Raw genomic sequence first — 25,939 nt, 5'->3', positions numbered from 1 at the left:
TACTGGAAGTATTGGGCTAGGCATTGGAGCATTTGGGTGAGTAGGAGTACTCGCCCAAATACTCGTGCATCCCTAATAACAATAATAATAATAAAAATCAAGTAATCCCCAAGACGTAAAGTTGCACTTTTTTTTTATCGGTTCAGGGGTGGAGATTTACATTGTTCCAGGTGGCCACTGCTGGCAGATTGGCTTTAACCCTTGCCTTGCCAACTTTGGCTAAACGTCTGCAAAATTAACAACGTTTTAACAAACTCGAGTAAATACGTCAGGCGATTTTCCAATGATTTTATAAGCAATTGCAGATAATTTTAGAATTTTGATCTTTTTTCAGTTTTTGCTGACCCCCAGGGGTAAAACACAAAACCATATGTACCTGACTTATAGATCTCCCCATTCTGCATCCTTTGCTGGCTAGCGTTCTGTAATCTGAATACCTAATGACCGGCTTGCAATCTACTTGCTTATATGATTTCTTATATTGAGTCTTGTATCCAATCATTGGGGGAGATTTTTAATAATATAAATATAGTTTACATGAAACAACTGATTTGGTGTAGATCACCATTTTAGCTTTTTGCTCTTATCTCGCCATCCCAGCTACTGTATCATATGTCATAAAGTTCCACAATGGCTGAGATGCTGAACTCCTCTAATAAGGGAAGGTTAGAACATCTGCCAGGTTTTATTTCTGTCCCCACTCACACTCACTTCCTGTCCTGATGACTACTGACACCTGTACAGGAAGTGAGGGGAAATCTAAACTTTTGCAGCCGTCGCAAGAACAGGAAGTGAGGGGAAATCTTACAATGAGTATACTTCCAATGATCTCCCCTCATCTTGGGGAGATCTTCTCACACTTCCTGTTTTATAGGACAGAAAGTGAGGGGAAAGCTACCTAATGGGGACACAGCAGCAGTTCTAACCTTTCTTGTCTTTATGCGAAATGAAAACGTTTTGGCTAATGTTCTAATTTAATAAGCAATGTCATTTCATATAGAACTTCTGAGTAACTTGTATGAACTTATCCAGATCTCACTGTGTGAATAGACAGTTTTATCTTGTGACTGGCTCTGTGATAGTACTGTGGTAATATAATTTAAAGGGGCTGATGTAGAAGAGCTTCGCCTAGTGTCTAGCTGGGCAAACGCCGTTCACATAGCCATACAGCCACTAGGTGGGGCTAGAGGAACATAGGAATTTCCTATGCTCTTCGGCTCCACCTAGTGGCACTAATGATATGTGAAGGGTGTTCGTCCAGCCATATGCTGGGCGAAGCTTTTATAAATGAGCTCCAAGCTGTATGTACAGCAATTTTGTTAAAAATATAGTAGGTAATGGTTAAAAAAAAACACCATCTTATTTTTTGCTGCCTGTGTTCCTTTGAGGACATTTCCCTTTCACTTCTTGTCCTAGATATGGATATGCAACAGAAAGTGACATGAAATCCCTACAGAAAGAAAAGAATGCCCCCTCTTGGACAGTTGTCCCCACTGGAAGATTTACCTTCGCCTCTTATTCTGGTGACAACTCTAGTCCATTACCTTCAGTGTTGGTGCCAATGGTCACCAGGATGAAGAGTGAGGGAGGACACAGAGGTTGTGCATTATGAAGTTGAGGGTAGATAAGGAAAGAAAACCACACAGTGGTCAAGTGAGTTGGAGAAACAGTGGTATGTGTTCCACTAAATGGTTGTTTGTTCCTACCAAGCCAAGTGCTCCACAATCTAGTGCTTTGCAGTACGGGCTCAGTAGGTGTGGAGGTTTAGTAATCCCGGAATCCCCTGGGATAGACAGAGACTTTGATCAGAGTACTCGAATTGGGCATTTCATGCAAGAGCCTTCCACAGTCCTGTTACTAGCTATGTGTTAAGAGAGCTATCGCTTCTTCCCTATCATTGCTTAGCTCCTGGCATTGACCTGATGGTGAATGAGGTGGGTTCACGGAGCAATTTACAGGGTCCTCCCTCCACGTTTGCGTGCTCAGCTGGGAAAGTTCATGAGTTTGATTCCTGGCCTGGAGTTTCGTTGTGGCAATAAGTGAAACAGTTCCGTCTGCTGTAGGTCTGGCACGAGCGCCGTGGTCAGGGGGAAGGCTCTTTGTATGACGTCATTTCAGGAAAATACGGATTTTGGAGTCTCCCAGCAGCAACCTTCAGGAAAGAAAAGAGTGACAGTTGTATTGTTTGTTTTACATAAAAAGACATTTAATGCATGACAAAGGATTATCAGAGCACTATGGGTTTTCAAAAAGAGGTCACACAGTAGTATTCTGCTTTCAGGCTTCTCTTCTCTGATTGAAACCTTGGAAGGAGTTTGGGAGTGACTGATCTGTCTCATTGGGGATGATTTACTAAAGGAGAATAGACTGTTTACTTTGCAAAGGAATTTTCGTGGGGGAATTTACTATTACAGAGCAGAGAGGATGTGGAGCAAGAGTGACCAATCAGTGTCTACCTTCAACTTGTTCACTTAAGCTTTGAAAATGAAAGCTAGAAGCTGATTGGTACAGCTGCTACTAGACATGTGCATTCGGATTCGGACGAACTTGCAAATCAACTAAATTCAGTTGATTCGGCAGTTCGTCCGAATCTGAAATACCAAATGTATTATGTGTTCGAATATACTAAAACTATATTCAGGCATACATAAATTTGTTTGTAGAACACGTGGCGACCATATTGTTCTGCGCATGCCCACCACCCTGTTGGAGACGAAGCGATTGACGTCACATGGTGGTGACGTCACAAGCAGAAGGAGCGGTGGCCATATCGGCCGCCTGCGTGTTCTGCGCAGGCGCGCCGCCATCTTTGAGTATATCTTGGTATACATCAAGATGGCAGTGCCCAAACATACGGGCGCCGCCATCTTGGTGTATACTATGACACACTCAAAGATGGCGGAGCGCAATGTGCATAATGCACCAGCGGCCGATATGCAGTTTCAATGTGCAGTTGTGGATTCGGAGGCCCGAAACAGCATAAAAATGTGTTTTCTTTGACAAAACAAGGGAAAATGTTTTTCATTTTCATTTGTTTTGTCAGAAAGCGAATTTGTTTGCCGTGCACATGTCTAGCTGCTACAGATTTTAATAGCCTCTCTTAGTTAGGAAGGGAATTTTGCTTAGCTTAGTATGAGGTGAAACCACTGACCTCCATCATCCAATCATATGCATGCAAAATTACTGTCTTTTTTTATTTTTTATTTTCCTTGCAGATAATTGGGTATTGATTGCAATGTGAATTTTTAACCCCATTCACTAAGCTAAGGGAAAGTGAACAGCTCATTTGCCTTTAGTAAATTCAGCCCATTGACTTGTGTGCGACATTTTATATTTGCCTCTCTAAAACATAATTTTAAAAATCGTTTTTAGTCCTGAACATAATAAATTAAAAAAAATATGTACAAGCCCCGTATACAGTATATTCCCTTTTAACTACAGTGTAGTCTTCGAGGGCCCATTCATACTTGTGAGTGCAATTCTGCATGCAAGTTGACACACGTTATTTTGGGGCATCAATGTGCATTGTGTAGTCCGTTTTATTTTCAGTTGGTCCTCAATGCACGTCCATGAGTCAATAAATCAACCTAAGTCATTTATTTGCCACACCACAGGGCAATGTATGTGTTCCTAATTACATAAAAGGCAGATACATTTCTTTTTTTTTCAAGGCTTGAAGGGTCGGGTCCACCTCAAAACCAGCATTCATCTTTATTACGGTAGAAGGCCGCAGAGGTGAATCATGTGGTTATATCCCTGCATTTGACTTCTTTAGTCTGAATACCTACCACACCCATTACCAGGATGGATTTTTCCTTTTCTTTATTCTAAAAGATTCTAAAAGGAAGCCATCTGGGGCACCTCAGTGTTAGCAGGAGGAGACACAATCCAAGGTAGATGGGAGGTGTGTTGAGGTGCCATCCAAAGTGAGTGGCAATGCAATGCACCAGCTCACCTAGAGTGCAGTACCATAGCAAGGCATGAGGGCCCATTCAAACCATAGCACAAAGGCAATGGTTTGAATGGGCCCTCAATCCTCCAAATTCTATCAACATCTTAGATATCACTTTCGGGTGGACAGACCCTTTAAATCTTGCAGTCCTGTAGATATGTTAATATAAACATGCAAAGAATAAAACTGTATTCTTACCTTATAATACCGCCAACTAACAGACCTCCAATCATAGGTCCCACCCAGTAGATCCAGTGATAGGCCCAGTAATTTGCAGCTACGGCGGGACCGAAGGCTCTGGCAGGGTTCATGCATGCTCCAGAGATGCTTCCTCTGTAAATGTGCAACAAGAGAGTGTAAAGCAGTGGTTGATAACTTGTGAGGTATGGGGGGCTCAACGGCCGCCCCTGAAAGTGCCAAAGGGCATATATTATTCAAAAACTGAAGACATGCTAGACAAGGTGGTGAAAGACTACAGACATGCTACCAGTGATGTTGGAGGCTGTAAACCTGCCGCAGAAGACAATCAGAAACTGGGGACCTGTTATATGAGACTGATAGGGAGCACCATCATTACAGCTCCTTTGCAGACCACTTGGACGTTTAAAGGGCCACATAGCATGTACCAAAGATTTGCATGAGGTGGAGGGCCGGAGTTTGCCCGCCGCTGGTTTACAGGTTAAGGTTTAGGATTGGATTGACATTTCAGTTTTGTTGAGGTTATGGGTAGGGGTTAGGATGAGGATTAGAGATTAGGAGATAAATTGAGATTGATGGGTAGGGATTAGAGTTAGGGCCATGTTCTGCTTTAAAGCTTTAAGTACTTATGAACATATCAAAGGGTAATGGCTAAATACCCCTTTATGACTTAAAGCTGAACTCCAGTCAAATAGTTAAATACATATATGGGAGCTGTTTTGCCTGCCAAAGCATTTGTATTTGTCCATCCAGTCCTGAAATGTGCACAGCCCAGCCACACAGCATAGCCCGACAGTGCAGAAAAACTGTTTTCTGCTGAAGTAACACTTACAGACCCCAATCCTCCCCCAGCCATAGTTTCTAAATGAACTTATGTTTCTCTTACCCTGCCAAGATGTCCGTTGCCACAGTGAAGCCAATACAGAAGGGAGCCAGGGGAGTAGCGGTCTTCTTATTAATAGCCCCCATGCAGACAGCCAAGACCAAGAAGAACGTCATGACTATTTCAGCTCCAATGGCTCGGGCGACCTCGGAATCTTTGGTCACCACGTTGAAAGCTGCTCCAGCACTTATATCATAAACATTTTCTACAGTCAGGGCCTGAAAATGATGAAGATTGGTGAGTATCTTACAGTTTATGGAAGTACAAGAAATAGTGACTACATTCACAACTATGGATATTAAACAGCCGACACAGCAGCCCATTTCTGTGTGTTAGGCTGGATGAGATTACTGGGACATAAAACACAACTCCACTTAAAGGTGAAGTCCAGGTATGCATTATTTTGCATACTTACATTGGTCCAGCTTGACCTGATCTAAATATGTCAAACCTAGTCGGCCCATTTGGCTAACCTGGACTGGCCAAACTTGGTCCGATCTAGGTATGCATATGTCATACCTGGTTGGCCCATTGGGCTAACCTAGAGTGGTCCAGCTTGGTCCGATCTAAGTATATATATGTCATACCTGGTCGGCCCACTGGGCTAACCTGGAGTGGTCCAGCTTGGTCCGATCTAAGTATGTATATGCCATACCTTTTCGGCCCATTGGGCTAATTTGGAGTGATCCAGCTTGGCCGGATACAAGTATGCATATGCCATACCTGGTTGTCCCTGGGGCTAACCTGGAGTGGTCCAGGTTGGCCCAGTGTAAATATGTATATGTCATACCTGGTTGGCCCATTGGGCTAACTTGGAGTGATCCAACTCGGCCCGATGTAAGTATGCATATGCCATACGTGGTTGGCCCTTGGGCTAACCTGGAGTGGTCCAGCTTGGCCCGATATAAGTATGCATATGTCATACCTGGTCGGCCCATTGGGCTAACCTGGAGTTGTCCAGCTTGGCCCGATGTAAGTATGGATTTGCCATTCCTGGTTGGTGCATGGAGATCCTGTAAAGCTCTTTAGTAGCCCGGAGATCCTGTATGTGCTGAGCGGCTTCCCCTCTGCTCTGAAAACTCAGAGGGTCGCTCACTTGGCACAGCAGCCACTCCTTTATCAATTAATACAAGGCATTCACTAATTGGACAAGGGATGGGCCATGATATCCCTGAAACTGGTCTCTTCTGACTCTTCTTATTCTCATAATAATATTGACTTCACAGAAAGTCCGGTGTTCTTGAAGTTTTGGAATGGCCCCTTACCTTGGCCAGTGCTGCTCCAACCATTCCACCACACAGCTGGCTGCACCAGTATGGCACTACCAGGGCAATGTTGAGTCCTCCAATCAGCCAGGCTCCCAGAGATACCGCTGGATTGAAGTGTCCGCCACTAAAACAATAAAGAATAGATGAATACGGTCTCATAAATCTATTATAGATAAGATCGATAGACCATTTTTACTGGGCTACCTCCATGTTTGGAGATATTTGGGTTCCATACACCTTGTGGTGTCAAATAAAAATCATTCTCAAAGCCCAACGCCAGCCAAAGATTTTTAATGTTAGTATTGGATAGAAAGGCGAAGGGTTAAAGTCCAGCCAAAAAAACAAGATAAAAATGAATAGCCCATTAAACACAATATACAATGTAACAGAACAATCCCTGAAAATGGGGCACAAACCGCATATAAACCCTGACAGAGGTTCTCACCCTTCCTCACGCTATCCTAAACTAAAAAGAAAAACATTTTGGTTGGAGTTCAGATTTAAAATAATGGGCAATAAATTATTCAATAGAATAAACCAACGGCCGGTCTTCCATCCATAAATCGCACTCAAATTATTTTAACTAGGGGCCAAGGGGTAATTTGCCTCAAACCCACCAATTAGGAGGGTCCACCAAGAGACTTGGACATCAAATGTTTAGGTAATGATGTTGTGAAGGAGCGGATACTTCATTCACTTGCTGGAAGACAAGAGGCTGCTTGTACAGAAGAATCTCGTCTCCCATTTTAGGAGATAAATGTGATTCTAAGTTTTCCTGGTTCAATTAACCACTTCAGCCCTTACCAGTACCAGAAGTACCAGTACCAGTACAACCCTTATGGACTAGAGCAATTTTTACATTTCCACTATGGGCCCGGTTATATGCCAATGACAAAGTAATACATATATTGGTTTGTTTTTTTGGGGGGGGATTAGACTTTTTTTGTGGCAATACTGTGTTATTTAGCAAAAATTATTTTATTGGAATCTATACACAAAAACTTGGTTTTTAATACACAAGTGTTAGGTTTTTTTTTGTTTTTTTTACTTTTTAATTGACCAGTGTTAGTTTAAAAAAATTAATAAATAAATGTGTACACTAAATGAAAAATATACATTTATTTCTAGATTTCTTTTCTGTTTAAAATGACACTCAGATGATGTTTATGGTACAAAGCTTGGCAAAGTTATTCGCAAATGAAGAAAAAAGCTGTATTTCAGATTTGCATATTTTCGTGATATATGACAGCGAGGAAAGTAACAAACAAGACGAATAAAAACAGGGGAAAAAATCATAGTAAAAGAAATAGAAATACCGTAAAAAAGCAGAAAAATAATAGCTAAGGAGATGAAAGATTTGATTGGGGCTGATTAGTGTTAACTAAAGGTTGAGAAAAGGTTACATATAAATACATTTATTTATTTTTTAAACTTTAAATTAAACGTAAAAAATTACTTTTAAATGAAACTTAAAAAAATTACTTTTCAATTAAATGTAACTTAAAAAAATTACTTTTCAATAAAACTTAACTTAAAAAATGTACTTTTAAGGCTTTTTTCCACCAGCCCGTGCATCTACCACAATGTCCCATGCCCGGAATGCAAGGGATCGCATACATAAAGTCTCCTGGCATTCTGGGGTCGGCAGGGGGCGTGGCAGTGCCATTCAAGTCAATGGTACTGCAGACAGGCCCCCCGCCCGGAGTGCGATTGGCTGCACAGGAATGCGTGGTAATAAAAAGCCCTGCGTTTGAGTGTGTTGCGATTTGGAAAAAATAGTGTATGCCGCCCCAGAACGCAAGGAGACTTTATGTATGCGATCCCTTGCGTTCCGGGCACGGGACATTGCGGTAGACGCACGGCTGGTGGAAACAAGCCCTTAAACTAAAATGAAACTAGGGTTCCTTTTAGATGGTGTAAATGTATTTACTATTTGATGTTTGATTTACACATGAAATGGAATAATAAATACAATGCATTGGTTCATTGTATTTACTCTCTGACACATGCAGACTATTGGCAAGTGTCATTTTATACACAGTTTGTAGGTGGACAGAGGTCCTACTTTCATACTCTTCCTGAGCCCCATGGAGCCCCCAAGCATGAGCCACTCATTATAAAAATATAATTATAAGCTCTGATTGGAGGGTTGTGGATGGTGCAGGGCGGTGTTTTGAAGCTGTAGCTGGGAGTAACCAATTTCAGACAGAATGCCTCGGGTATGAGGGACCCTGAGGCACCCTAGAAGACATGTGTAGGTAATGACTGATGAACTCTTATTTTTAGGTCATCAATGCCAGTACGGACTTACTTTAAAAACATTATCTAAGACCTTCACTACAAAATTGTCATCCCAGGTTCAGGTCCTTGTTGTCTGACCACTTGGTGGCCCATCCCATGGGATGACTAAACCCAAAGGTCAGCCTACATTTCGGATTATGTGGATAGAGTAGGCATGCAGTGAATCCATCCCTTTGCATCTTAACCTAATCCACACCTAAGGGTGAATTGCCTTGCCTTTTGCCATGACATTTGCTAGAGACACACCCTGTAATCCTTCTAGCCTCCGATACTCTGTCAAGCTTAGTCAGGTGTATGTGTTTGTATACATTGAGTAAATGACTAGATAGCAGGTTTTGACAGTGGAAAAGCAATATTTTCACTTCTTATCTAAGGCATGGCTCACCGGCATAACTATTTGTTTTTCTGTCCTTAAATGCCAGTTAATAGTTACAGCAAATGTATGCCAGTTAATGGTTACAGCATGGACACATCCCAAGCATGGAGGACGCAATTAACATGAAGAGCTTGCACAGATAGGTGCCATATAAGCACGATATCAAAGCAATTCTGCAGGAATATGGCACTAAAAGACACTTAAAGGGGTAAGGTGCAAAGTGCAGCAATGTAGCTAGTCAGCATTTACCTTTTCCAGTTTTAAAGTGACTGGTGGAAATGTGATTAGCTGTTACTGCCCCCATATCATCATTTGTGCTGGCACTGCTGTGTATAACAGAAGCCATTGCTGCACGGCCAATTTTTCTCTATGGCCATTTTCATTTTATTAATTCCTTGGAGCGTTATGAATTATCATGAATGAGCTGTGATATACAGTCAAGAGTTCCACTGCCAATGTAGGAGAATAGATAGTGCTCTTTCCATACATCCTTGGGTTCACTTCCTACCATAGGCCCTACGTGGAGTTGGTATGTTATCCCTGTGTGGGTTGTCTTCAACAACAAGGTAGGTTAATTCATTCCAGCTGGGCCGAGACAGAGTCGGGATTTATAGAAGGAGATCTCCTAAGGCATATAAGAAGCCAGGCGCCAATACAGCCCACCAACATAGCTCCCAACTGATGAGAATGTCCCTATATGTGAGTCAAATCTCCCGGTCACTTTTCTCTCCTCACTTGTCCCTCTTCTTGGTCTGAAGTGTAACTTTCTATTTAAAAAAGATTTACTATTTAACTACATTTTATCCAACCTAATTGGTAAGTTTGATCAACAAGTATAAAGGAGAAGTCATGGTGAAAATAAAGCACTTGAGGCTTTTGAGGCTTGGGGTTTTACCCAAGCCTCATCTGAATCCTTTATGGCCCTCATAACTAGGAGCATGGCAGGGTGTCCTCTGCATATATACTTTGCACTAACAGGTCTCTAACAGGTCTTTTTCCCATTTCAAAGATTTGGGTGGTATGCTCCAAGCTTTTCCTCTTCCTAAGAGAAACAAACCATATTGTTGGACTGACCCTTTACATTTTAACCGAATATAATTATGGAAACTTACTTTATCACATAGATTTATTGGAATCTTGGATAAATGACTCACTCTGGTGCACAGTAGCAGCATTATGTCAACATTTGGGGTCTAAGAATGTTAGCCCATTGATGCTTGGAGAATGCTTGGGGGGTATATAGCTCTATTGAGACAGAAGGGCTTAACTAAACCACCACAAAGTGAATGGTGAAGGGCAAAGTTTATACTCTCTTAGAAACCAATTTTGACTTTTCTAAGCTGAATCAACAAAAGTTACATTCTGATAGGACCACATAAGGCAGCGAATAAGCCTTCTTCTGCTAAGGAATAGGGCACTTGGAACATTTCCGATGAAACTGATTATCCTATTTATTCAAATAAAAGCACTTCCACATCTTAAAGGTTACCTTCATTTGCTAAATTGTTTTGGCAGCGTTCTGCCTTCAATACACCTTGCCAAATTGCATGGAAAAATGATAAGCTTTCAGTAATAGAAGCATTTTTTGTTCTAATCTTGTGACCATTGTACAGGGTTATCAGCCTTGCAGCTTCTCTCAGGAGCTCACATCAACAGATAGACAGACGGATCACTCTACCCAAGTCACATCTGAATAAGGATCCTTTTACATACAGACTATCTTTCCATTTATCACCATTTACATCAGTTCAGCATTACCGCTACTATAGAGGCAACATGTAATATAAAGAACCTGTACATTCCACCAGTCAAGAGCCTGCAGAAAAAACCAGATGGCTATATCTTACCATAGCCACAAAGAGCATTGTGACCCCTCTTTGTAGGGTCTGCACCCTTACTGCTGTCAGTTATACTGCTAAATATATCCCAAATTATCTTAAAATTGTTATATCGGTCAAAAAAATAAATAAACTCACTGGATTTGGTAAGTATTGTTGGGTGTTTTTTTTAAATTTCCCTTACTTTGGAGAAATTTCCTCTCACATCCTGCTGTGTCTACAGGTCTACAGGCCAGAAATTGCAGGAAAATCTCCCTGATGGGACACAGATGCCAAAAATGACCTGACAGGAGTTTATCCTATTCCATAAATATCTGGAAAAAAAATAGTGTAGATACTACATATATCGGACGTATTTACACACCCCTAAGTGTCTATATCACTACTCAGACGAGGAGAGGGATGACAACAGTGTGAGCCAATAAAGGCTATTTTGCACAATGCTCTCAATCTAACACTGTCAGCCTGACTGACAGGAGGGTATATTAGCATGATGACCTCATCAGTGTGGTAAGGCTTCATCCAATCATCAGGCAGGGGGCAGGTTAGTATTCAATCTGCATTCCTAAACTACAGTGTAGAAAAGTGACTTGGTTCTGACATCTGGCAGGGAATAGGGTATTCAGATTTATACCATTGAGTAATTAGACTTTTTGTTATAATCTTGGAAAGAAAGTGTTTATAGGAAGAAAGAAATGTACCTGATTCCCCCCAATATGGCAATAGTCAGCCCCAGGGCCAGTCCATGGGCTATAGCTGGTTGCAGGCTTCCAGTGGAGAATGCGTTCCAAATGACAGACATGCAGCCAATGAAAACAAAGAGCATGGTGCCTATGAACTCCGCTATGCATGGTTGCATGTACACCTCGTACCAGTGAAGCTTTGGCTGCTTCTTGGGGTTCTCCTCTTCAAAGTCTTTGAAGGATATCTGGCCCAGTTCTGTGTCCCCCATATCTACAAAGAAAATACCAATCTGTTAAACTTTGATCCTCAGTAAGCCTCCTAAGCCCCCTATATATGTTCTACGTAAGTTTACAATCTCCTGTAATAAACAGATAGATAGAAGCCTGTTGATGAACTTCCTGCAGCCATTTTACAGGTTCATTTATCAACTATAGAACAACATTATATGTGTAAAATTAACTTTTATGGCTATATACATAACCTGGTTTATGGCTGTCTGCAGTACAATAACATATGCTTTGTTCATCAGCCGGGGGAACGCAGCTCATACTGTCAAACTATAGAAAAAAAAAATCTGTGCTCGTTTTAAATGATTCGTGACATATTAGGAGTTTCGGATAGGTAGGCTTTGAAAGTATACCAGTAGATGTAAACCTTAACAACTTGCTGTCCGAGCAATTTCTTAATATTTGCACACACATGATAAAATATGAATTTATGGCTACAAAACAGCTTAAAACCCCCAACAAATATATATATGAATGACATTGGTTTACTAAAGTTTTGTGTATCATAACCAATGACCATTTTTAAAAATAAAAAAATACATGTTCCACCTTTTAATCATTATTGCGTGCCGATGCTGGTAACCTCCTGCGGCCACTTCCTGTCTACATGCACCCCAGCAATGGCTGCATGGCATTTCTCATGGCAGGGATCCTGGTGGTGACAACAGTGGACCATGACTGCTTAAAGTGACAATAAACTCAGGATTCAAATCTTAAAAATAGATTCAAATACTTTAACTATTAACAAAACTTTATCTTATTTGTGTATCACTCGGCTGTAGCTCCTCAAATCATCTCTGAATTTGTACGGACACTGTCCTTCCTTCTGGAGGGTGGCTACTTTTGTTCCCCATGGTTCCTATATGTGCTGTAAAGTAGTCAACGCCCCAAGCTCACTCCCGTGATGGACTACAATCTCAATACAAATTAGTAAACTAAATGTGAGATTGTAGTTCAACACGGGAGTGATCTTGGAGCGGTGACTACTTTACAAATCACACACAGGTACCATGGGGAACAAAAGTTGCCACCCTCCAGAAGGAAGGACAGTGTCAGCACCAATTCAGAGATGATTTGAGGATCTACAGCCGAGTGATACACAAATAAGATACATTTTTGTTAAAAGGATACTTGAATGCATTTTTAAGATTTAACACCTGAGCTTAATGTCACTTTAATGAGGGTTGAATTGTCACTTGTAGTCTGAATCAGAAGCCCTTGTGGCAAGGTGAAGAAGCTTTAATGGTAGACAATGACACTATTGTCACCCTATAACAGGCAATGCCCAAACAATGACTTCCATGACAGAATCACCAGGTGAAAGACTTTTGAACTTACATTAAAATGTTAAAGCTTATACGAGATTTTAGTGATTGGGTTTACATGTTCTTTCATTTTTTACCTGGTCAAGCTTACACTTTAATTCCAATTTTCCGTTACCCTTTACAACGGCAATCATTAAAAGCAGTGCTGGAATCAGATGCGACACTTCATAAAATGACATGTGCTTGCCACCTTAAACTTGCACAACCTGAACCTGATGGGACATTGTGGGAAATTTTCCAACTAAACTTTTATTGCACGTGGCCAACCTTAGCTATCAGGAGAATCCTAGTTCTAAATATTGAATGTTGCTGCTTCGCGGCTATGATCTGAGCATGTGGCAGCACTTATTGAACCTACGAAAAGATAAGCAACATTCCAAAACTCACTTTACCAACTCACCAGTTTTCAACTCAAAAAGTCTCATCGTATTAAGTGACGCAGTGATTACCTAACCCAATCTTCAAGGATACTGCCAAGCATGACACGATGGAACAAAGATTAATTTAATAGCCTTTTGGTCGGACTCTGAGATTATCTTATCGGTATTCTTCGCTTTGCATTTCTTGAAGAACCCTGGTCCATTTTATATTCTGGCTGAGCACTTAAAAAATTCTCAGTGATTAATACTCCCATGACTGACTCTTCAGATTCTCCATCTCTTAAGAACAAACCAGACAGGTCCCCTTCGGTTTAGTGAACGTAAGGACACTGTGTTACTAGCTTGATATGAATATAACACAGGTTGTATAGTTATCTAATATTGTTGGTGCAGTTGGATTTTGGATGCCTGTCTTTTTGGTAAAACACATCAACAGCATATATAATACAATATTCAGGGCTTTTGGGTTTATTTTTATTTTTTTTGGGGGGGGAGTCAAGCCTTCAATTGTTTAAGATCATGGTTTTTATAAAACAGTAGATTGTTCTAATCTAACAGTCAAACTCCAGTCAATGCGTATTTTCTCATTTGGATAGAGTAGGGATAGGTTCATACCTCAGTTGGGTGAGATTTCCTCTCACTGTCTGTATGGGAGACACAACAGGAATTGACAACAAATCTTTTCAAAGTGAGAGGAAATCCCAACTTTGAAAGCTGTCACTGGAAACTAAATGGCCCTATTGGGAGCTTTCCCCACTGACAACTGTAAAAAATTTGATTTCCCTTCTACACATATAATGTACCTCAATCTGATGGCTGATCTTCTCAGACAACGATCACATCATGTTGTTTGGTCTAAAGTTATGTATTTACTCATAGATTTTTTATTTTTTTCCATTTAAATTTGTATTGTTTTTTTGTGCATAGCGAACAGATAAAAGACAAAAAGCATACATTGTGATCATACATATCACATATAGCATAACTCTTTACCACTTACAGTGAGGTGTCACATTAATGTTAATATTAACATCGGGCCGCTGGGATAGGCCATCACACGCTACAGTGAGGACCTCGTTTTTGGATATCTTGGTGAGTACGATCTCAATGTAACATATGAAGAATCTCATGTAAATTACATATTGCAATTGAGAGATCATGTATGCATATCGAACCGTCCGGCCAGCGGTCTAGGTCCAGCCGGAACTAAACTTGGCCGTACTGCCCATCCTGTCCTCAGGTAGGTAAAAGCAGGATATGAGGCAACCTAAACAACATAGATAAGAACAACTAGGGTAAGTATAGTTGCAGTAAAGGAGAAAAACAGGAAAGAGGGGGTTCCCTGTGGTAAAACTACCGAGCACTCCAAATCTGGCTAGAGAATGCGTTGTTGTGGGTGGAGGACAAGGGTTGTCCTGATTGGAGCACCCACCCATGGGACACACAGTCCGTATTTACTCATAGATGACAGTGACCCAATCTGCCTACTCTCATGGCTGTGGGTGCCATGAGCCACCATGAGGATGAAGAGTTGTTGGGTAGATTAGAAGACCTGTCCCCATCGTTACTGCCTTCCATAGTCTGGAGGGTTCTCTACCTTGCCTCCCACTTATCCCCTCCTTCTATCACTATTGAAATAAGCTTGTTAGCTTGGCAGATCTGAGCATGCAAGTTTAGTGAGCGTTCCTCAACCCTCAAAAGACTGTCACCCTGAGGGTGATCGGACTGCACCAGCACAACCCTCTAAAGTCTATGGAAAGCCTTAGCTTGTAAGGCTTTATACTTAAGTATATGTAAAGCCAAAGCCTTCTTTGTTTTGGATAGAGTAAGGAAGGTTTAAAACCCCTATCAGGTTATTTGTTGCTGACTCTGTTCCACTTGGAATATTTCCTTCACTTTCTGCCTGAAGACAGAGGAAGGAAGAAAATAATAAGAAATCTCCCCAAACTGAAGGGAACTCCCATCTTTAACATTTGTCCCGAGATCATCACCTTTTGCTTTGGTGACAAGTCTAAATGTTTGGATTTTCTCTCACTTTCTGCCTTGATGACATTGGTTACCAGGACAAACAAAGGCATAGATCTAACTAATGGGACCCAGACACCAAAAAAAAAAAGATAGTTAAATCCTTAAAGCCCAACTCCCGGAAGGATTACCTTCACAGGTTTCAAGCAGGGCAACCTTCTCTTTCTTTGGGAGGACCATGCAAGCATACTTCTATGTCCTGCAAATCATTTAGCTTATATGGAGGATGTCCAACACCCACTGTACTTATTGGCTGGTCGAGCTGTAAGTGCTGCAGGTCTCATAGACCCCAGCACTATGATCGAATCTCCACCACCCTCTCCTGGCCATTCACATACAGAACTTGGGACTGGGAATGGCCTGGAGGAGAGTGGGGCCTGCATCAGCAGTGCTTAGAATCGGAGCAGCCAGGAAGTACAGCGGGAGCTGGACTTCTTCCACCATATAAACTAAATTGCAGGACTTAGAAGTTTGCCTGCATGGGAGCAAGGTCCTCCCATGTAAGGAGACTATTTGCCTGCTTGAAACCTGCCTGTGAAGGTACTCCTGCCCGGAGTTGGACTTTAACCACTAGATCCGAAATGTTAAAAAAAAAGTTTTGCCTTTACATACTTTAAATAAGTGAAACAGACTGCATCTGGATTAATATTGCATAATAGCTGAACAGACCCCCCTCCTCCAGGATTCTGCCCCCTCCTTTAATATAAGGATGCATACAATTATCTATATTACATTAAACCATGACTGTAAGCTTCCACTATACTTTCCAAATGGCCACAATTATCTCCCTCAGTCTAATGACTCCTGTTTAAACACAATCACTAGGTAAAACTTCAAAGACTCAGAGATGATTCTGCGGCAGTCTGGAATGCAGTGCTTTATCACTGTATATATAGAAATATCAGTGAATGATTAGAGGTAGGACTTTAATCTTAATGCAAAATTATTTAATGCCAAAGAGTTCATGTCAACTTCTTGAAATACAATGAGGTCACATTTAAATCTATCTGCTTTAAAGGTGCAAGTCCACCCAAAGCAGACAGCTTAGGGGGGATTCCAGTATGTCAGTTTACCCATTGGGACATTGGGATAGATAGATAGATAGATAGATAGATAGATAGATAGATAGATAGATAGATAGATAGATAGATAGATAGATAGACAGTATCCATAGATTGGTAGATCGATCTCTGTAGTTAAGATCCCAGCACCCCAATCTGATAAGCCTGTTATCAGAGGACCTTATAATGGCCATACGCAAGGCAATTTTTGGGCAATTTAGATGCTCATCTGCCTCTTGCTCTGCAATGGTCAATAATCAAAATACAATAATGTTATGCAAGGTTCAGTATCCCAAAGCAACCTGAGTTCACTAGAGGGCAGTCAGAATATAATGCTTTTGAGTGGTTGCTTTGGGTTACTGCACATTGGCAAAATATCCATTTCACCCCTCCAGGCCAGTAAAACACCAGCCAGGTGGCAACCATACTTATCCTCCCTCCTACTTAATTTCCTAAACTGAAATGGTCATGGGACTAAGTCCAGTTTAAGGCTGCCCATGAACCAAGAGATATGGTTGTATTATGCTATTGCCAGATTAAGTGTAAGCTTTGTTGTACAAGAATAAGTGAGGGAATAGAAAGGAGGGAATGAAGCAAGAAGGGAAAGAAGGAAGGGAGAACTAGTCACAAAGATATTCATAAAATGCTTCTTTTTTTAAATGTCAGTAAAACTGGCCATACACTGGTAGATTTTCATACGAACGTTCATATGAAAAATCTCATCAGAACATTCAATAAAGCCATCAGAGACTTGACAAATGTTATTTGAAATTCTATTTGGTTTTAACATTCGATTTTGGAAATGAATGGAGTTTCTCAAACATAAACCACATTCACTGTTAGAATTTCGTTCGTTCAAGAAAAGTTTTCCATCCTAATATTCTTCTGGTGAATGGCCAGCTTAACAGTTAGTTACTAACAACTAGTTATCATTTTATAATCACATTGATTGTACCTTTAAAATATATCACATTGACAGAGCTTGGGAGGCATGGGTGTCCCTAGAGGATCAATCAGATTGACTCATGCTGGTTTGGTGATTACATATAAAACTGGTTGCTTGAAGTCCTGGGTGAAAAGGTGATGAACGAAGCTCGTGCTGTTATGTTTACTGTTTCTTGTATTAGATTTTGTTCCTCTTTGGCGGATTTCAAGCAAGATCACTCCTAAGCTTCCCCCCTTCTCCCCTTTCCTTTTCTTTTTTGATCTTTTTTCTTATTTTTCCTTTTTCTCCTTTCTAAATGTATTTAACCAACTTTGTAGTCTATGCAACTGCTTGTAATTGCATCAATTTGTTACCTTGTTGAATTTATGCCTCCATGTATAGGACATTCCTTGTCTTTTATCTTTATGCTCTTTACACCTACTGTGCTTATATTTTGTATCTATACTTGGTGTAGGTTGATCTGTATTCCTGGACACCCTTCCTTGGAGATGTTTCTGTGATATTGCAATGTCATTGTACTTCATTTTGGTAATATTTTTGTCTTTTTTTTGCTCTGTTATGTTTTTTTTTTAAATAATAAGTTTTTATTACAGTTTTTCAATACAAAAAAAGTACATACCTGTAAACACAAAGAGTACAAAACGTACAGAAGTACCAAGTGCAATCACATCCAAATATTAATACAGAGTCTCGGGATGCATTAACATTTCCTCCACTGTTCAGCAGCATATAGCAGGTATATAAACAAGAGTGACTGCCATCCAGTAGTTGCGGTGGCAGCGGTGTTAAAAAGCAAGGCAGTAGTGCATTGTGAGGAACAGCAGCTATAATTCGGGTGCTATACATTCCCTACTGAAGGCATAGTATGAGATGATATGGTTGTGTTGCATCCTGTCGGACCGGACAACATCAAACGTAGGGAGGAGGGGGTAAAAGTGTACACACAACTCAAGACAGGGTAGGGGAGACATAAAGGGGTGAACAACAAGAGAGAAACAAAAGGGAGGAAAAGCTCCGCCGGATCCCACAACTCAGACAGTGTCACTGTGAAATGTAACTATTATATTATATTATATTAGCGGTAGTGCATCAGTTCTCCTCCCCCCCAGGAGAGACCCTAAGTCATTACAGGGCCAGGAAAGCTGCCATACCCATATACAAAATCCAGGGGGCCCATAAGGCTGTACATTTGTCCTGACGGTCAGCTCTGTTATGTTTTAACAATGAAAAACCTTTAAAATGGTGCCAGATAGTACTGAAACATTGCATCAAGTGAATACACATCCATAATATGCGTAATCGTTCCATCATCTTAAGATGGCAAGCAGACATGAGAAAAGATAGATTGTACAACAGAAAACAGCCAAAATGCCAAGTTCGCCGATCAATATTTCTGAAGGACTCGTTCTGTTGCAAGGATGGCTTTGCTAAAAGTCCAGACAATCCTTTTTAGATATATGAACAATCTTCTATAGATCTTTGTTTCTATAGGCCACTATCTGATGTTTGTTGGTACCTGAACAGTCATGAAGGTGAAACCATTACAAATCCACTATGTGTACATAAAGTAAAATTAAAAGATTAGAACTCACTCACTGTACTAAAAGAACCTTGTGCAACAAGTCATATATGAATTAAAATGACACAGCTTATAGTATGTAATAAATAAATTGCTGATGGACGTAATAAAAGAGGCGTAAAAAAGAAAAATTTTTGTAAAGGTTTGAGCTATCTTATGATTTTAAAGCTTGGTGTCAATTAACTACTAGCAGCATGGATGTTGTAATATTGAAAGATAAGTGTATTTTATAAGGTCCGTATACTCACTGTGATCCAGCAACTCTCACTGTAGCAGTCAGTGATAGTCTGTTACCCCTTCACCAATAGCTGGTGTCTCTGAGCCAAGTGGTAGAGAGAGCGAGAGAGACACTCCAAATCACAGCCTCCTCTCAAGTACTGTACTTTGCTTAAAGAAAAAACAATAAAAATGCAACAGTTGGATCTCATTGACCAATCACGTCTCTGGAAAAGTGCTCTTATCTCAATAATTCTCAAGTCAATAATCTTTGGCTGCCAAGCAGGTGGATGAAGTGCCCTCCCTCTGGTATCACTGATGACACGAGAGTAGCAATGGAGATGTTTCACTGAAGGCTGTGCAGACTTTGTCACACAGGGCAGATAAACATGCAGGTATTTTGAAATGATAAACATGTAATGAGAAAAACAGATATTTTTTTTTTTATGAAACACTGCCAGATACATTATGTGGTAAAGATAATAGACAACCTCAAGTGTTTCTTCTAAGTGATGCTGAGAGGCATAACTAAAAGCCACAGGGTGAATAATTTAAACTGGGTCACTTATACCCTTTGCAGAGATGTTTGACTTGAACATAAGCTTTTTATTACATTTGGGTAAAATTATTTAGACCTCATAGGCTTACAAGAAGCCAAACACGACAAAGAAGAAAAGGAGAAATGGTGCAAAGGCAACTACAAAACTATGAGCAATAATATGGAGTGTGTCCTCCTTTGCAGCTATAACAGCCTCCATTTGGGGGGGGGTGTTCCGGAAGGTTTTGGAGTGTGTCTGTGGGAACTTATGCCCATTCAGCCAAAAGTGCATTAGGGAGGTCAGGTATTGATGTTGTACAAGAAGACAGTACTTGGCTGTCATTATCATTCCAATTCATCCCAAAGGTGTTCAGTAGGGTTGAGGTCAGGGCTCTCTGCAGGCTGCTTTGGTTCCTCCACACCAAACTCATCGAGCTCATGAAGCTGACTTGTACACAGAAGTACAGTCATACTGGAACAGAAAAGCACCTTCACCAAACTGTTACCCCAAGGTTGGAAGTTCATAGTTGTCGAATATGTCTTTGCTGTTGTATCAGCAGAACCCTTCAATGGAAACTGAACTCAATCATTTGCAGGGCTGCCCACACACCTTTGCCCATATAGTGTATGTCTGATTCATTTGTGTTGTAAGTAAGGTTGCACAAATCACATACATGTTTTTGAGATATGTACAAGAAGCAGTCAAATAGGGAATCCCACCGCACTTCTTGCTGAGAAACCCCATATATTATGGGGAGGTGCTGAAGTGGCCGCGGATGGGACCACCAAGTACTCACAGAACAGAATAAATGGTCACCAGCGCTCCAAGTTTTCTTCAATACGAAATCCTTTTATTGATTTCATGTTCTGTGAGTACTTGGCGGCGCCATCGGCGGCCACTACTGCAACCCCCATAATATATGGGTTTCTCGGTCAGGAGTGCGGTGGGACTCCCTATTTGACTGTATCTGTCGGCAATACCCACATGTTTGCACCCCCGAGATATATCTTCACTAAGAGGCTCATCCATGGCAAACAAATTACTATCTCCAGAACAACAAGGAGGTAATAGAGATGTCCAAGAAGCAATCGCACTCCTCCAAGAAGCACTGACACAGTAGTTGATCCTGACTTGTAGCTCAGGGGATGGTGACATTTGCAACCCATACAATCAATCTATCTATTGACAAGGCTTGTTACGGTATCTACAGGAATATTACACCAAGGTCATAACTACCGGTCTGAACTGGTATTCACATCAGCCCTTCCTAACAACTGAAGTATTAGAGTGTAGATGGAAGAAAGCAGAAAAATCCCACAGACTTTATGAATTTTACATTTTACTGCTTACTTCAAAAAATGGAAACAACATCCATGTTTCCCCAACACTTTACAGAAGTGTATTAACCATATACAGGTTGTCTTAAAAGTTCAGCGTACCCAAAAGTGATATTCTAGTTATAGGTGGTGTCTAATGGGCTCAGACAGCCCCTTGGTGTCTTATATTTCTTGATATTCCAACAGCAAGATCTGTCTGCTCTAATTCTCTACTCTGTTACTATCAACCTGAGAAATGTGAGTGTTCATGCCCACCTGCTTGTGTCACAGCTCCTCCTATTGCATTTGCTATATTATAACCTAAATATAAATCCAGCATCAATTGTGGGAACCCCTCTTAAAGACCACAGCAGGTGTGCAACCTAAGAAATTAGCACAGAGATCTCACCAAAAGAGTCCTCAAGAGATATAAGAAAACTGTCTATGGGAATAAACTCACAAACATCTACTAAGAGCTGAAATAGCAAACTTGGTGGACTGACCTATAAGGACTATCCTACTTTGGGCACAACCTGCACACACAATTGGGTAACAATGACATGTACGTTTCAGAGGTAGATTGTCCTTAGTATAGTCACAGCCCTTGGTTGAGAAATAGGTAATAGTCCAAAGCAGAATAATTTTAACAGCCCTGGACTGGGTAACAGACCTCACAATTAGCCACAATAGTAATTATTTATGATTATGCTGAGACTTTTGTACACTCTCAGGTACTCTGTGTCTTCTTCACAGATATATTGGCAATAATTGGTAACTACATGGATGTTCTCATAAAGGCCAGCACACTTCTGGCACTCAATGCTTTGTCCAGAGAAGTTGGACCCTCTCTACAGGATTCCTGAGTCACACTGGCTGCCAGGGTGCTCATATGCTGTGCTGCTGCTGCTGCTCCCAGACATTTGCAGGCATCTACTCGATCCAACTGATTTGAAAACGTAACAGATGTATCTATTCCCCTTCCTTCTCTCCTCTAAGCCCCATGTATAGACCCAGGCTCCTTCCGCCGAGACATTAATGCAACTAATGTACTTATTAGTCACATGAACATGCAAAGAGGTCCTATGACCTCTATATACAACCAGCACAACAGCTGTACTACCTGTCCACGCTTTGTGGAGCTTGGTGGAGCAACAACATCTTTGCCATGCCAGCTTTGTTCTTTTTTAAAGCTGAACATCCAAAGGGGCTGACACAGCTTATATAACCAAACCCTCCTGTTAATCATTAGAGATGCTGTACATGAATGTTAGCCTACATAGTTACAGCATTACATAAAATGGAATAATAAAATGTTTGTTGACTTTTCATACTTGCACCTTTAAAAATCCCCAGTTGATCCAGTAGAAAGGAGCAAGTGATCTTTTGGCTTCAGCACAGGGGTGACTTCATCATGAGTGTACACTGATGTGCAAAGGCAATGTTGTCACACTGATCTGGCGATGACAGCATTGTTTTTGTACATGTGGATCCTGCGTACATTGTTCATTGCATTTGTATTCTTCTAACGAAAGCCTTTGTAAGCTCAGGCACAAACTGTGAATCCTATGGATAGCCAGAAGCTCAAATGGAGGTGGTCACAGTTGTAGTCTCATCCACTCTTGGCAACCTCTGAGGCTGAACTCTTATGGCCATAGCAATTCACTGATCTAGAAAAGTCTTTTTAACTACTTAAGGAATTCTCTCTATCACAGAAAATGTTGAATCAGAAGGGCTTGGTGGTCAGTTCATACCTCTTGTGGGTTGCCAATTTGTATCTTGTTGTCTGAAAACCCTAAATCTATTTTTCAGTATGTTTGGCATCATACCTCACTGGATACCATTTTCTTACTCAAATAATTTTTTCCCCATCTGTTTTAAAGGTACTTAACTGGAGATCATGGCAGTTACAGAACTTTCTGTTGTAGGCTGACAACTTTAAGGCACTGCTTTACAATTAAGGACGGTTTTGTCAGCCTGCCATGCACTCTTCTTTAGTTGCAGGAGGCATTAGCAACCCCGATAGCAGCCCAATGGGCAATTGAAGGAGTGCTTATGGCAGGCTGACAACTCTGCTGCCAATTGTGAGGCAGTGGTAAATGAGATTTAGGGTTTACATACACTTTAATTTCTTACAGCCATTTTGCTCTACTAGCTACTAAAACAAGGAAGCCAGAAAACTGCAAACTTTTGACACTAGCACCTTTAGTAAATTCCCCCTGGTTGCCAGACTCCTTGTGTTCAAAATGGCCCTGAATCTGAGGTTCTTCAAAAGGTACGCCAAAAATGTCCTTATTCTCACCAGCGCCATTTGTAGTTCTCAGACTCATGTGCCAAAATTCTACAGCCCCAGACATGTACATCATTTTTTTGTTTTAGTAGCTCTTTAAAAGTCAGCCACAGAACAACATATCTCACATTCCGGATGGTTCAGCAGGAATCAGCCCAAATTCGAGTCATGTACGGCCAGCTTAACCCATACGTATCATATATTTTCTCAGAGAGAGACATCTAAAAATCAAGTAGCTAATGCTGGCCTTTCTTTTTAGAAAGCCCAGTATGTTTAGCTACCAAGGTGTCCCTTTATTAAATGTGTTAAATAAAGATGTCATACAAGTAATGAAAAATCATAAAATAAAGGATTCGTTTTTTAGCTTTTAAATATTTAATAAATAAGTAATTACTGGCCGAAAACCATTCTAGTTCTCCTTTAATATTATCATGCCTAGCTGAGTTTCCAGTTCAGCTGCCTCTAGCGCAGTAATGGGAATCTAGTCATTGGAGTTCTCGATTTATATAACCTCAAAGTGACCTGCTTGATAAATGTGTCTCCCGTAAAAGAAATCGCAGACTATGCAGCTTTTTACTCCGGGTTATTAAATTTACTATAAACATAAAATAAGGCTGATGAGTGCAGAATTTACATGTCATATATCTTGTATTATTAATCAGGTAGTTTACGTATCCCTCTGCCAATGCAGCAGTGCATGGTGGGAATGTTTTTCACCACGTGGCATGAAGTAAATGGGGTGAAGATAATGTATGGTGCAGTGCAGTATCACCACACAGGTTCACACTCCTTTGTGAAATTACCAAAAGCCTATCCAACCTCACTGGGTTTCTAATGTGTTTTTTGTGGACTGGAATACTCTAGGCCTGGTACATGGTAACGTTTAGTACACATGCTTGCTTAATGTCTATTTATATCTATTTAATTTAAAATATATGTCAAGCCAAGAACAAACTTGTTTTCTAGTTTCAGAATGAGTGAAAAAAACTCTCAAAACTGCTATCTATGCTTCCATTAACCTCCCTGGCGGTATAATTTTTTATTTTTTTCATGTCATTTTTCGGTCTATTTTTTTCCCCGAATTGTTTTCGTCTTTGTCTGTTTTTTTTTTAAATATGCCGCCGGTTCCGCCCCCCTGCGACACGTACGCTCGCAAGGGACGGAACCCAGAAGACGGCATCGGCCGCAGAACACAGCACGGCTTGAGGGACAAGGTAAGTAAATGCTATGCGGCATTCCCGAGTGTAGCTCGGGGTTACCGCTTATAGTATGGAAAAGTAACCCCGAGCTACACTCGTGAATACCGCCAGGGAGGTTACCCTTACTTCCTGTGCTGTTGGCAACAGTTTTAACTAGACAGGAACGGAAAATTGGGAGAAATGTCCCCTGATGCAGCACTAACACTAAGGTGAGGGTGTATGAGTGTGGATTAAAGTGCTTGGTGTGCGGCTCCTTAGAAATGCGGACCGTGGTGTCCGACATTTGCTATTAGGAAAAGAAACAAGGAGTACAGTAGTGCTACTACCACGTGGTGACTTGGCAAAACCAAATAAGGGAATTAAAACTTACCAAAGAATGGGTACTGGCGTTAGGTGTAACCAGGGTCATATGCGGTGTAGGTCTGCCTGTATGGATGGTGCTGGCCGCTGGATGAGGCCAGTTAATGTGAACCTGGACGCTGTGTGGATAAGGGGCGGAGCCTGTATCGCTCTGTACTCCTTGTTTCTTTTCCTATTAACTAGACAGGAAACCTGCAACAAGGACACAGATAGAAATAAAAATTTGGTTCACCCATTCGCATACTCTATTTAAGAAAAACACTTTTGTCTGTGTTGCTGTTGGAGAGTTCCCCTTACTGCATGTCTGGTATCTATGTGAAGCATAAGGGTAAGGCCAGCAGCCCTTGTAGCTGGAACGCACACCACTATCCCTGCAGCCTTCAAGTCTGCCTGGTTGTAGGTGGTCCAACATCGAAGAGCACAACCACTTTACATTGGTACTTACTACCAATGTGTATTGCTCATACACCAAGGTACCAGTTCTGGAGGATAGCACCACCTTTCCTCAAAACAACCTGCACAGTCCCTAGGATGTTTCACACAGTACCCTAGTGGTGGTCATAGCGTGCAAAGTGCAGTCCCTCACTCTTTTTATAGATCAGGCCAGGAGTGGAACATCCAAGGCTCTAACTTCCCATGGAAGGTCATGGGTGATTACCAGTTACTCCAGCCCTTGCTAGCAGCAGACTCTGCAAGGGTGCACCAGTCCTTAACATTTTATTGAAACTGCACTGTGCTGCAAATGGATCCCAGTTCACACTGGAATGTCCAGTCGGATATATCTTTTCATTACAATTTACTTGCATGAAGAATATACATAGTCCGTAGAATTGTGCAATTCTTCCATGAGGTATACTCATACTCAATTCCTCCATGAGGTATACTCATGTGCTGGCGATGGACTCTTTCCTTCCCTCGG

The 25,939-nt window shown here is 41.1% G+C and overlaps 1 protein-coding gene across 1 annotated transcript; it reads right to left on the bottom strand.

Annotated features, from left to right (window-relative positions):
* Nucleotides 1-2,109: 2,109 nt before the first annotated feature.
* AQP8 (aquaporin 8) lies at nt 2,110-25,069 on the bottom strand. Its single transcript, XM_018561052.1, has 7 exons — nt 25,031-25,069; nt 24,787-24,946; nt 11,518-11,770; nt 6,299-6,425; nt 5,037-5,251; nt 4,151-4,285; nt 2,110-2,152 (listed from the first exon to the last, which is right to left on the bottom strand). The coding sequence occupies exons 1-7, from the start codon at nt 25,067-25,069 to the stop codon at nt 2,110-2,112; spliced, it is 972 nt and encodes a 323-aa protein (XP_018416554.1).
* Between the last annotated feature and the right edge of the window lie 870 nt (nt 25,070-25,939).

The sequence above is a fragment of the Nanorana parkeri genome, unplaced genomic scaffold (genome assembly GCF_000935625.1).
Source record: "Nanorana parkeri isolate BGI_ZX_2015 unplaced genomic scaffold, ASM93562v1 scaffold19, whole genome shotgun sequence".
Taxonomy (NCBI): Eukaryota; Metazoa; Chordata; class Amphibia; order Anura; family Dicroglossidae; genus Nanorana; species Nanorana parkeri.
Note: the sequence above shows the minus strand (reverse complement) of the source record. Positions and strands in the feature narration are given on the sequence as shown.